The sequence below is a fragment of the Sphaerodactylus townsendi genome, linkage group LG03, assembly GCF_021028975.2.
Source record: "Sphaerodactylus townsendi isolate TG3544 linkage group LG03, MPM_Stown_v2.3, whole genome shotgun sequence".
In the NCBI taxonomy this organism is placed as follows: Eukaryota; Metazoa; Chordata; class Lepidosauria; order Squamata; family Sphaerodactylidae; genus Sphaerodactylus; species Sphaerodactylus townsendi.
This window is the reverse complement of record NC_059427.1, coordinates 165,137,981-165,150,600: the sequence shown is the minus strand read 5'-3', so window position 1 is coordinate 165,150,600 and position 12,620 is coordinate 165,137,981. Positions and strand designations below refer to the sequence as shown.

General features: G+C 44.7%; 1 protein-coding gene across 1 annotated transcript in view; it reads right to left on the bottom strand.

Annotated features, from left to right (window-relative positions):
• ANKFN1 (ankyrin repeat and fibronectin type III domain containing 1) overlaps positions 1-12,620 on the bottom strand; it is a 220,743-nt gene that overhangs the window by 167,536 nt on the left and 40,587 nt on the right. Inside the window, exons 5-6 of the mRNA XM_048487371.1 lie at positions 2,756-2,950; positions 638-751 (exon numbers count right to left, since the gene is read on the bottom strand). Coding sequence (XP_048343328.1) covers positions 638-751; positions 2,756-2,950 — 309 coding nt within the window. The remainder of the gene's footprint in view (positions 1-637; positions 752-2,755; positions 2,951-12,620) is intronic.

The window sequence follows — 12,620 nt, the reverse complement described above, 5'->3', positions numbered from 1 at the left end:
CCGTCATGCCCCGCCCAGCCCCATTGGCGCTACGCCACTGTTTGAATCCCACCACCATGGGAACCTGTTACCTATTTTTGGATCCCACCACTGGACACAAATATTCTAAATGAATAAACATTCTTTTGTGGAATCGTTTGTAAAAAATGAGCAAATTGGACGTTCTCTGAAGAAAGTTCCAGCCTTTTTACTGTACAGGAACAGATAAAGCAATAACGACAGGAAGAACTTCCTGACGGTTAGGGCTGTTTGACAGTGGAATAATCTGCCTCGGAGTGTGGTGGGATCTCCTTCTTTGCGGGTTTTTAAACAGAGGCTGGATGGCTATCTGTCAGGAGTGCTTTGACTGTGTGTTCCTGCATGGCAGGGGGTTGGACTGGGTTGCCCCTGTGGTCTCTTTCAACTCTACGATTCTCATACACATCTGGGACAAGTGCTCTGAGGGGCTGAAAACTGTGTGCTTTTAGGAGAAATGCAGGTTGAAACTACTTCAGCTAAATATGTGACACAATAATGTTTAGGAGCTTCCAAAATAAATATCATTAATATAAAAACATATTTCCTCAGTACCATCAGTCTTGAGGGAACGACAACGTCGTGGAACTGAAAGGTCGGACAATTTATTCAAATCGGGTACCTTTGTATTTGGTCACCACCGCTGAGTTGTCGCTGTGAGGTTCTTGGAAGGTGACAGTGAGTGATGTACTGCTTGTTACCATAAGGCAGACGTTGGTTGGTGCCTCAGGTTCTCCTGGGAGCAAAGAGAAAACATCATGTCTCATGTGGAACAAATACTGTTCAAACAGTCGGCAGGATCTTCAAAGAAGCAAGCCCAAACTGTAGTGAGCTTTGTTCTGAAGATATTTGTGTTGACCTTTTGAACACTAATGAGCAGCCCATGCTAATGAGATCTGATGGGCACCATTTGTCTCGCTGGTGGCCTTAATACCTTTTGGATACCCCCACCCCATCCCAGTCAAACGCTTCCTCAATATGAGTCAATCAAGAACATGTACACCCTTAGAGGTCAAGAAGGGGACAGATAAGAAACCAAAGGGCTCATTTTTACTTCACCAATTGATTCAAGCTATCACCAAGTAAGCAAGCACATTGATGAAACAAAAATTTCCTTGCAGAAAATTCCTTCTTGTTGGTTAACACAGGGTGCAACAAATTTCATTCAGAATGAAATATTTGCAAATTATACTTTGCATTTTCCATGAATGTGATTGGTAGTCACATTCACAGTGCAATTAGGGGGCTGCACCATTTTTGGAGTGGTATTTTGTGGGTTTGAATTTAAAAGAACTGATTTTTTTAAAAAAGCCGAAACCCCATATTATTTGGGGGTGGGGGTGTTGTCCGCTTTTGGGGGGGGGGGGAGAATTCACTTTCTGCTGGAAACAATAGCCCTGGACTTAAGAATGCATCTAATAAATAATAATTTTTTCCACTACCCACTGAGATTTAAACATGGTCAGTGTTGTAGGCTGTACCAGTTTTTGCAGTGGTAAAATTGACGTTAACAGCTCAAGATAAATACTAACGAGGAATAATTGGAGAATTGCTGTGCTATAAATTGCCAGTGGATTCCTATATAGCAGTGGTTCCCAAACTTATTTGGCCTACCGCCCTTTTTTCCAGAAAAAATATTACTTAGCGCCCCCTGGAAATTATTTTTTTAAAATTTTTAATAGCAATTAAACAGAAAGATATATGTATTAATGTTTCTACCTGGGGCCATCACCACCCCCCTGGATCGCTGCAGCACCCACCAGGGGGCGGTGGCGCCCACTTTGGGAATCACTGCTATATAGAGTATATGGTGTATTGCATCGCTTCAGTCTTGGTTGTTGACCCTTGACCAAAGAACGGTACACTCCTTCTATCTGGGATGGTCGTCCTCTTCCACCGAGTGTGCAGCTTCGAGAGGGACGCACATGGAGCAGTGAGGGAGGTAGGGGACACCCGCCTAGCCAGCCAGATCAGCCGAATCAACCCTGGTGATCGATGGGGTGACAGATGTCGCAGCCAGATCGCCCTCACAGCAGCCTTTGGGACTCTTTAGTTTGGAGAGGAGACGTCTGAAGGGGGATATGATTGAAGTCTATACAATTGTGCATGGGGTAGAAAATGTTGACAGAGAAGAAGAAGAAGAAGAAGAAGAAGAAGAAGAAGAAGAAGAAGAAGAAGAAGAAGAAGAAGAAGAAGAAGAAGAAGAAGAAGAAGAAGAAGAAGAAGAAGAAGAAGAAGAAGAAGAAGAAGAAGAAGAAGAAGAAGAAGAAGAAGAAGAAGAAGAAGAAGAAGAAGAAGAAGAAGAAGAAGAAGAAGAAGAAGAGGAGTTTGGATTTATATCCCCCCTTTCTCTCCTGCAGGAGACTCAAAGGGGCTTACAATCTCCTTGCCCTTGCTTCCTCACAACAAACACCCTGTGAGGTGGGTGGGGCTGAGAGAGCTCCGAGAAGCTGTGACTAGCCCAAGGTCACCCAGCTGGCGTGAGTGGCTAATCTGAATTCCCCAGATAAGCCTCCACAGCTCAGGCGGCAGAGCTGGGAATCAAACCCAGTTCCTCCAGATTAGATACATGAGCTCTTAACCTCCTACGCCACTGCTGCTTTATTTTTATCACAATACTAAAACCAGGGGGCATACATTGAAAATCCTGGGGGGGGGGGGGAGAATTAGGACTAATAAAAGGAAACATTTCTTCACACAACGCACGATTGGTGTTTGGAATGTGCTTGGTTGTTCTTACTGGAGTGTTCACAGCCTGCCTTCATGTGCTTGTAGAGCCGGTATCTCCACTCCCAAGCTTTCCGCTGCTTCTCTTTCTCTGCACTGTCTGTACCGAGCCCCTCGTTCGTCACTTGCACAGATAAATCAGTCAGCCGTTGCTGGGCTTCTTGCAGTAAGTTGCTCAGGAGGATCAACCGGCTTTCCATATCGACAACTGCCAGGTGAAGGGAACAATGTAAGCATCGAGATTTTGCACAACCAAATATCCTGAATTCCACTTTGAAAGAAGCAGCCATCATCTTGACCAGATCTAGCCAGAAGCTTTTTGACTGAGCTGAACAAATGCCATTCAAGAGATGCACCCAACACCTTTCAGGATATGGCAAAATATTCTGGGGAAGAAGGCATCAGTAACAAGCCTGTGACCTACAAAAATTTTTGCACATAAAAATCAGCTGCAATTTAATCCCACCCTTCCTTCAAGTTTCTCAGGACAGCAAGTATGACCTTTCCTTCCTCCATTTTATTATCACAACAATCCTCTGAGGTATAGTAGTCTTAGCGAGGAAGAGAGATAGAGGCCCAGATTGACCCAATGATACTTCAGGGACAAGTGCGATGCTAAAGAAGAAGAAGAAGAAGAAGAAGAAGAAGAAGAAGAAGAAGAAGAAGAAGAAGAAGAAGAAGAAGAAGAAGAAGAAGAAGAAGAAGAAGAAGAAGAAGAAGAACATTTATATCCCCCCTTTCTCTCCTGCAGGAGACTCAAAGGGACTTACAATCTCCTTGCCCTTCCCCCCTCACAACAAACACCCTGTGAGGTAGGTGGGGCTGAGTGAGCTCCAAAGAACTGTGACTAGGCCAAGGTCACCCAGCTGGCGTGTGTGGGAGTGCACAGGCTAATCTGAATTCCCCAGATAAGCCTCCACAGCTCAGGCGGCAGAGCTGGGAATCAAACCCGGTTCCTCCAGATTAGATACACGAGCTCTTAACCTCCTACACCACTGCTGCTCCCTTGTCTAATAGTCCAACTGCTGTGCTACAATGGCTTCAACCAAAGCCATTGCGGTGGTCCACCAGAGCCACAGTCTATCTCCTGATCTTTTTTCCTACTTGAGAATGAAAAGTGTGGGACTGCAGGACACCTGGCAGGCCAAAATACATAGCTGGACAGTGATGCTTGTGTTGGATGCGCAAGTCTTACCTGAGTCAAAGGACTGCATGGAGCTTCATTGACAGCTCTCAAAATATAACTATTCTCAGCAACTGCTTGAGTTGCTTCTGCAGTTGGGGCACCTTTACAGTTCAATCCAGTGCCATAGGTATAGATTTTTAGGGGTAGGGTGGGGTGTGTGGCCACGCCCCCACCTGCCCCTGGGGGCATGGCCACGCCTCCCCAAGCTCTGCCCCCAGCAGTGCTTATAAAAGCAGCTCTCCATGGCAAGGAATGGCAGACATCCCTGCCCCCCTGCCCCGCTCTGCCTCCCCCACCAGCTGGGCTCCCAGCCAGCAGCTGGCAGTCCCTTCTGCCCTCCCCCCCGGGTAGAGGCGTAGCTAGGGAAAATGGAGCACGGTGCAACATCTGAGTTTTGCGGGGGGGCCCCAATGGGTGGCCACCGTGATGCTGGAATCCACCCCCAAACAGCATCACTTTCAATGATGTTTAAACTAGGGAGCCCAGAGTCTCCTTTTAAATCCACCCAGTGGGACTCTGGGGTCCCTAGCAGGCCAACATTGCGATGCTTGCTTTGGGGCGTGGATTATCCCCCACCCTGTGGGAAATGTCCCACTTTCAATGCTGAAACAGCGGACTATAGATTCTCCCTTTGGGAATCCAAAGTCGAAGGGGGTGGATTTAAAAGGAGAATCTGGGGAAATTTGGGGGGGTGCCTGCTGTCAGGGGTGCAATTGTTAAGCTAGCAGCACCAAACTTTCAGGGTATCTTTAGGAGACTCTCCTGATGATGCCACCCAGGTTTGGTGAAGTTTGGTTCCGGGGGTCCAAAGTTATGGGCCCTCAAAAGTGTAGCCCCATCTTCTATTAGCTCCCATTGGAAACAATGGGGGATGGGGGCACCCCCTTCGGGAGTCCATAACTTTGGACCCCCTGAACCAAACCTCACCAAACCAGGGTGGTATCATCAGGAGAGACTCTCAACAAATCCCTGAAATTTTAGTGCTGCTAGCCTAAAAACCACGTCCCCTGCAACCCCAAAAAACCCTTAAAATACAAAAAAACCCACAAACGGGGGCGGGGTTTTGTACACCTAATGGGGGGTTGAACCCGAGAACTCCCCTTTACCTACATCCTTGGTTCAATCCTAAGGAGAGTTTCTCCAGTCTAAGCCCATTAAAATGAATAGGTTTAGTCTGAAGTAACTCTCTTTAGGTTTACATGGTTAGCCTGAAGAAGAAGAAGAAGAAGAAGAAGAAGAAGAAGAAGAAGAAGAAGAAGAAGAAGAAGAAGAAGAAGAAGAAGAAGAAGAAGAAGAAGAAGAAGACTTTATTTATTAAAGTCAATTAATTGATGATATTATAAATCTCCAAAATATTCTACAAACAAACAAGAAATGATCTCTCTCCCGTATTCCAGCACTAGCCATCTATATATCATTATACTTTGTAAACACACAAAACAGCATAAAATACTAAACAAAACAAAAATATCTAAGGGGGATACCATATTCAGATCATTTTTTCTTTTTCATAATGAATAGGCAGAGTTTTGCTACCCATTTAGTAATATTCTCCTTCTTATCTTGTAATAGTTTTTCACAACAAACTTTATCAGAACAATATGTCATTTTGTGCAGTAGATGTGACAGGCATTTTTTCCTTGCCTCCTCATAAAGGGGACACACATGGTTAGCCTGGCTTGTACTGAAGTGATAACACTCATAGACACCCAAATGCACAGCCTGTTTGGCCAGGGACTTGTACATCAAGGGAAGGGAATTGTGAGGGGACATCTTGCCCACTGCCCCACATTTAAGCTGTGTTTGTGGCTCCTTTCCACATGCAGTAATGGCCACAATGAGGGCACAAGCCCTTTGGCTGTGGAGCTGCCATGCTGCAAGACATGTGCGACTCTTTTGTCCTAGGAATGATAGCTCTGTGACCTAAAACTCCTGAGGAGGGATGGGGACCTCCTTGTAAAGCAGGATTTGTGTTATTGAAAATATATTGTTAATTTGGTATCTAAATTTCAGTATGCCAAATGAAGTCATGACAAAAAAAGTGCAGGAGAAACACTAAAACGTTAAAATTAAAAGCACAACAATAAAAATAGCGTTTTTATTGTTTTTAAAAAATGTTTTTAATCCCTAAAACATCCACCCTCATGCAAATTCATTCTATGAGTTCTAGGCTGACTTTTTCTTGTTTTTGCAAAATGAAACTGTCTCAAAAAAATATAAGAACCAGTGCCCTGATAGTAATAATGTCATCTTTTCAAGGTTGGATTGCCAGTTTAAACCTCTCAGCAATGCATCAAGAAATTTGGCCCTAATTTCAGTATATTTTGGATCCCTCGGGATAAAAATGCCTTAATAACCACACAAACAAACAAACATTCAGTTTTTCATTCAGGGCTATGAGAGAGTCTCTCCAACTCTTCTTTAGATATGTGGTTAGCCATCCAAAGTTCTGTCTGGGGTGGGGGATGCCTGTAATCAGATTCATTATGACTTGCGGTGTTTATCCACCTGCTCAAGAAGTATGAACACTGTGATGTGGGATAGAACAGAATGATCTGCTAACTTGTGCATCAGAACAGAAATAAAAATTTCATTCAGATTTAACATTTTGCAAAATTGTATTTATTAATTGATCAAAATCATTTCTACCCAAAGAGGTTCTCCAAGAAGGCAAACATCGAAACATGAAAAAAGTATGTAAAATAAAGTAGATATAAAATTTAAAAATGCAAGACAAACATATAAACAAACAAACTTAACACCACAACCAGGGAGCAGGGCCAATGATAGTTATTGGGAGTTTGCCCAGTGGAATCTGAAATTAGATAAAATATAAGAATCTTAACTTACGCAAAATATGAGGACCTCAATGCACAACATGGGAATCCACAAAAGGGGAACCCCCAACACGCACACGCACGCACACACACACTCTACAGCAAAAAAAACCCCCTCCAGTTAAAAACAGCGAACACCCCTTGAAACTGACAGAATCATATCTAAATCAACCTGGCAAGCCAATACCAGGAGTCACAGAAATACCAGGGTCGGGGTGGATGGGGGAGAGGAGAAAACAATCTTGGGAGCCTGCAAATGCTGACTCCTGTTATGCCCAGTTAATCCCACATATTTCAGAGATGTTTCAGAATTTATTTTTTGGTATCCCCCAAAATGGGAGACCTGATGACAGCTTAAAAAAAATAGTACAGTATGGTTGATTTCCCACTGGAAAAGTGAAAGTGGATACAAACTGGTTTGGTTTGATTTGGGACCTTTTCAGCATGGTTTCATGGTCCCCACTGCAGCCTGCAGCCCCCAAACGACCCCTGCTCCAGGCAACACAGCAGCCAGGCCAGGGGTAGGGAACCTGCGGCTCTCCAGATGTTCAGGAACTACAATTCCCATCAGCCCCTACCAGCATGGCCAATTGGCCATGCTGACAGAGGCTGATGGGAATTGTAGTTCCTGAACATCTGGAGAGCCGCAGGTTCCCTACCCCTGAGCCAGGCAAAATTCCCCACTGTTCGCAGATCTGCCGTGTGATCTGGTCAGGGGCTCCCTGATTGGCTGCTGCATTGTGCTGGGGCGGGACTTTTTTTTTTACACTTCGGATCCACGTCTGTGTGAGCATGCGCAGAAGTACTGCACACAGAAACAGGGAAACAGGCGTTTAAAGCAATGCCCCGTTTCTGTGCTGCTTTGTCTCCTCGTATACACGTGCATACGAGGTGTAGCATTCCTTTGTGTTGCCTTTCACACAAAGCATTCCAAACCAGCTCCATGTCACCACGTATCCACATGGATTTCAGCTACGTGAAATAAAAATAAAATAAAGGGCAGCCCACTGCACCCAAATTGGATGGGGGGCTCCACATCACTCACAAGGGTGGGTAGCTCGAATTCGGATTCACCCCCCCCCCACTTCCCCACTGCTCCAAATTGACCACATGTATTTTGAAAAGGTCTACTTTGTTCCAGGTTCTAAAATAACACGTGCTGGGGGGGGGGGAGCGACAGAAATGGGGTGAATGCGCATTTGGCGCTGGTGTAGTGGGGAGTTCTGCAGGAAACCTGGATATTTGGAGTGGCGAGCATGCATCTAATTGTGAGTGGGGAATCGAGCTATCTTTCAACTGTATATTCAGTCGGTTATATCTGAGTCCACGTGCCTAGTCTAAGCTACTCGATTAGACAAGGGTCTCACACACATTATAAAGCACACAGGTTGTGTCTGGGGGCCCCACTCAGTGTCCTGCGCAACAGTCATACGTGACTTGTATGTTCTCTTCAATTCTCATGTGTATGGTGCCCATTTGATTAAAGGACTTCAGTTTTCTCCTCTGCACCATTTCCCAACTGCAGTAGTCCCAGAAGTAGGCTATTTGGCCAACTGGGGAAACCCACATGTATAAGGCTTCACTGGGTGAATCTGAGCTGCAAAGAAGAATAAGAGGAGAAGGAGGAAGAGGAAGAGTTTGGATTTATACCCTGCTTTTACTCTCCTGTAAGGACCCTCAGGGCAGCTTACAAACTCTCTCCTCACCACAGACACCTTGTGAGATAGGTGGGGCTAAGACTAGCTCAAGGTCACCCAGCAGGAATGTAGGAATGGGTAATCAAACCCAGTTCTTCAAATGAGAGTCCACTTACTCTTAATCACTGCACCACACTTACTGTCTCTTGGGGCCAAACAAAAAGAAGACAGAAGACGACTTTGGATTTATAACTTGCTTTTCTCAGTCATAAAGAATCTCAAAGCGGCTAATAAACTCCTTTGCCTCTTCTTTCCACAACAGACATCTTGTCAGGGAGGTGGGGCTGAGAAAATTCTGAGAGAACTGTGTCTAGCCCAAGGTCACCCAGCAGGCTTCATGTGGAGGAGTAGGGAATCGAACTTGGTTCTTCAGATTAGAGCCCATCACTTTTAACCAGTATACCACACCGGCTCTTGAAGTATGTGAGACACAGGTAAGGTTGAGTGACCTACCTTGTAGACAAATATGCCATTGGGAAACCTGGTTCCCAAGCAAGCTGGGGCCTTTTTTGGCTCAGATGAAAGAGAATAGGCTGAAGCCCCTCCTCCCCATGCCATGGTCCTGTGTTAAATTGGGCACTCAACTGACCAGGAGTTCCAGTTCCCCAATATCATGTGTGTCCACAAGTCAGGTTAGGGGACCCCCTGTCTCAACTTGTGTCATTTATATCATCTGGTTTTGGTCCTGAGTTTAACACTACAATCTTAGGTAGAGTTACTCCAGTCTTTAATAGAGTTACTCCAGTCTAAGTTCATTGATTTCAGGGGACCTAGACCGGAGCAATGCCGCATAGGATTGCACTATAACTAGGCTTGCCAATTCCAAACTGGGAAATCCCTGGATAACTGTCATGAAGCCCAGAGGAGGTATGGTTTGGGAAAGGAGGGATTTCAACAGGATATGATGTCAGAGACTCCTCCCTCCAAACGGCCATTTTCTCCAGGGGAACTGATTTTTGTTGTCTTGAGAGCAGTTGTAATCCCAGGTTTCCAGGCCCTACCTGGAGTTTGGCAACCCAAACTGAAACTCACCTCGTAGGCCAGTGGTGGCGAACCTATGGCACGGGTGCCAGAGGTGGCACTCAGAGCCCTCTCTGTGGGCACGTGCAAACAGAGCCCCCCCCCCCCACATCTAGGCTGGCCTGGGCCACTGGGCTCGATTATTAGCATTAATCCTAAGAACTAGCTTTGGGGAAGCAGTGTAGGTAACCCTGTTAAGCGCTGTTAAACCCCACTGATTTTCATGCAAAGAACTAAAGCACCCTCCCTGGGTTTCTCTTGGGACCAGCTCCTTATGCTTTCCCCCAGTGATCTGCACCACTGTATTAAGGAACGGCTATTTGACCTGGAACATCAACTCCTAGTTAGCAAAGCAAGGAGCCTGTTTTCCCCTCTTCACTTTGAAATCATGCCTGGGAACTGCAGGACAGCTGCTTACCTAAATATCTTGCTCGACTCAAAGTCTAGGTGGTTATTCACCAGAGCAAGAACAAATACATTCCCTCTTACCTTCTCCCCGGAGAGATTCATGGCATACTCACAGAAAATACATACATGTCCATATTGCTCAACCTCTGAGGAATCTTTGGAGCATGTTCTATTAGTCTGCCCGAAATTCATAGATCTCAGACCTAGCTTGTTTTTCTCAACACCGACTTACTTGTGCCCTCCATATTCCAAATTGAACCGCCTCTTGAACAATGAGGATCCCAGGCAGCTGAAAATGGTGGCCAAGTTCCTGCTCGATATTGTAAAATAAGTTTCTGGCTCTCCTTTTATTTACTTATTTTCTTGAAGTTTGTACTGTATGAACTATGAGCAGTTGTTTTACCCTATCAAACTCAGGATCATATTACCGCCAGTTTTATCTGTATTTTCTCTTGATGCCTAATAAAGGTCTTTGAATTTGAATTTGAACTAAAGCACGCTCCTTTACCTGGGAGTAAGCTCAGTTGCTGGCAATGGGGCTTGTTCCTAATGAACCCTCCTAGGGCAGTGGTGGCGAACCTTTGGCACTCCAGATGTTATGGACTACAATTCCAATTGGCCATGTTGGATGGGGCTGCTGGGAATTGTAGTCCATAACATCTGGGGTGCCAAAGGTTCGCCACCACGGTCCTAGGGTCACAATTCACCCGTTGGAAGAGTTGCATGGTTGCTTCAAAACCGACTACCACCAAGCTTACTCCTGAGTAACGCACTCCTCGGAGCCAACCTTTTTTCCTAAACTAAAACTTCAGTATCAGGCTAAATTGCCGTGTTGGCACTTTGCGATAAATAAGTGGGTTTTGGGTTGCAATTTGGGCACTCGGTCTCAAAAAGGTTCGCCATCACTGTCATAGGCAGTGTTCTGAAGATATTTATTTTGAATTCGTAGGGTGGAATCGCTGTGTCAGTGCTTCACAGCAGGGTGCTGCAAGTCTCTGCACCTTCTATGATCCTTTCCTCAAAAATTAGCCCCCCAAAATTGAGGAAACTTGGCCCAAATGCTCCAAAAACAGGTGAGGGGGAAAGGAGTGAGCTCACAAAATGGCACCCATGAGGAAGTGCGTGGCTGGCAGAGAGATATGGGGAATGACTTAAAGGGACTGCACAGGCAAATGAAGCCATTTTTGAAACCTTTCAGCCAGAAAATCGTTTTAAAAGGAGATTCATTTAAAACGTTTTGAGTCTGTAAATAAAAGGTTTTTTGGGTAAAAACAATGTGGAACTCCACAGAGGAACTGTTTTATTTTCTGCCTCAAAACATTTTAAAGTGTCTGTGTGGAAAGCGTGTGTGTAATCCCCTAAACTCCTTAGAGAAAAGGTGGGATAAAAAGATTGTTGCTATAGCTCCCCATCCAGCTGGAGCTATACATACAGCCACCATCTTCTGTTTCTCTATAGCCTTTGGCTGGATTGGGATCCCAATTCAAAAAGCTGCAATAAGCCTATATTTGGTAGGCACTGTTTTTAACAGAACGGTTATAGATCCGTATTCTCGGTGTTCACAAGTTTGTTTATATTAATGACAGGAAATGGATACTAATTTACGATCACTTTTGTATGCCATCTGACTGCACTTATTTACAGATGAGGTCAATGAAAAATTAGTTTAGTGTTTTTTTAATGCTGTTTAGCACACTCAAGACTGTGTTTCCTGTAGATTTGTCATCCCTAATGAATGCAGCTTCAGCCGTCAATCACGTACCTTGAGTCCTGTCACCCTTGGTTTTTTCCCCCCACAGTTAGGAACCATGACAAAAAAATAAACAAATAAATATATAGCACACAACTCTTTTCATTGAGCAGCTATGCTACGCAAGGAAAAAAAATACACCCTAGGGAAGGTTAAAGGAGGCCAGGATAAATGATAATATAAGTTCTGTGGAGGCAAAAAATCAATAAAGGCGCACCAACGTGGAAAGCCTAGATTTTTTTTTAAAAAAAAGTATACACCCTTACATATACACTCAGCCCAGTGGAAAAAAAAATCAGTAATATTAGTAGCCTCAAGGTGCAATTTCCTGGAGCTCGGAGATTGACAGCTCAGTACTAAATGTTGTTAATTTAACTAACTCCAAATTAATGGCAGAGTCTGTTAGAGCTGAACCCCTGAAAACACAGTCTCATTATGGGCTTGCTGGGAAAGGCCTAAATATAGGCTTTGACAGTTTCAAGTGAAATCGTAGCCATCGGTGTATTTTTAGCCACAGGTAAGGGCGTCAGAATGTGTGTCATGGCTTAAAACGTGATTAATGGACTCGGCAAGTCACTTGCTCTCCCCTCACCAAAACAGCAATATATATATATATTTAAATATATATGCAGCAAGACAGTCCCATGAAAGAAGACAAAGGAGAGTTTCATAAGCCACTCTAAGTACGCTTAGTGTATAAGCTTTACTGCTGATATTGGATGAGTGTTGACCTCAGGATCAGCCAGCCCAACCCAGCACGCACACCAGAAGACAGGAATTTCATTTCCAGCTAGCTATTAGCTTTCTGCCTCCCAGCCACAGCCTCACTGTCTTCCCTCGGCTTTCTTTTGAGACCCTCCAAGACCAAGAACAGTCCCAGGGCTCTGGATTCTACATTCATTGGTCTATTTAATTGTTGCACAGTTGCTCAGTCTCTTGAGCAGTTTTGGTGCTGCAAACAGAAAAAAAAACCCTCTTAA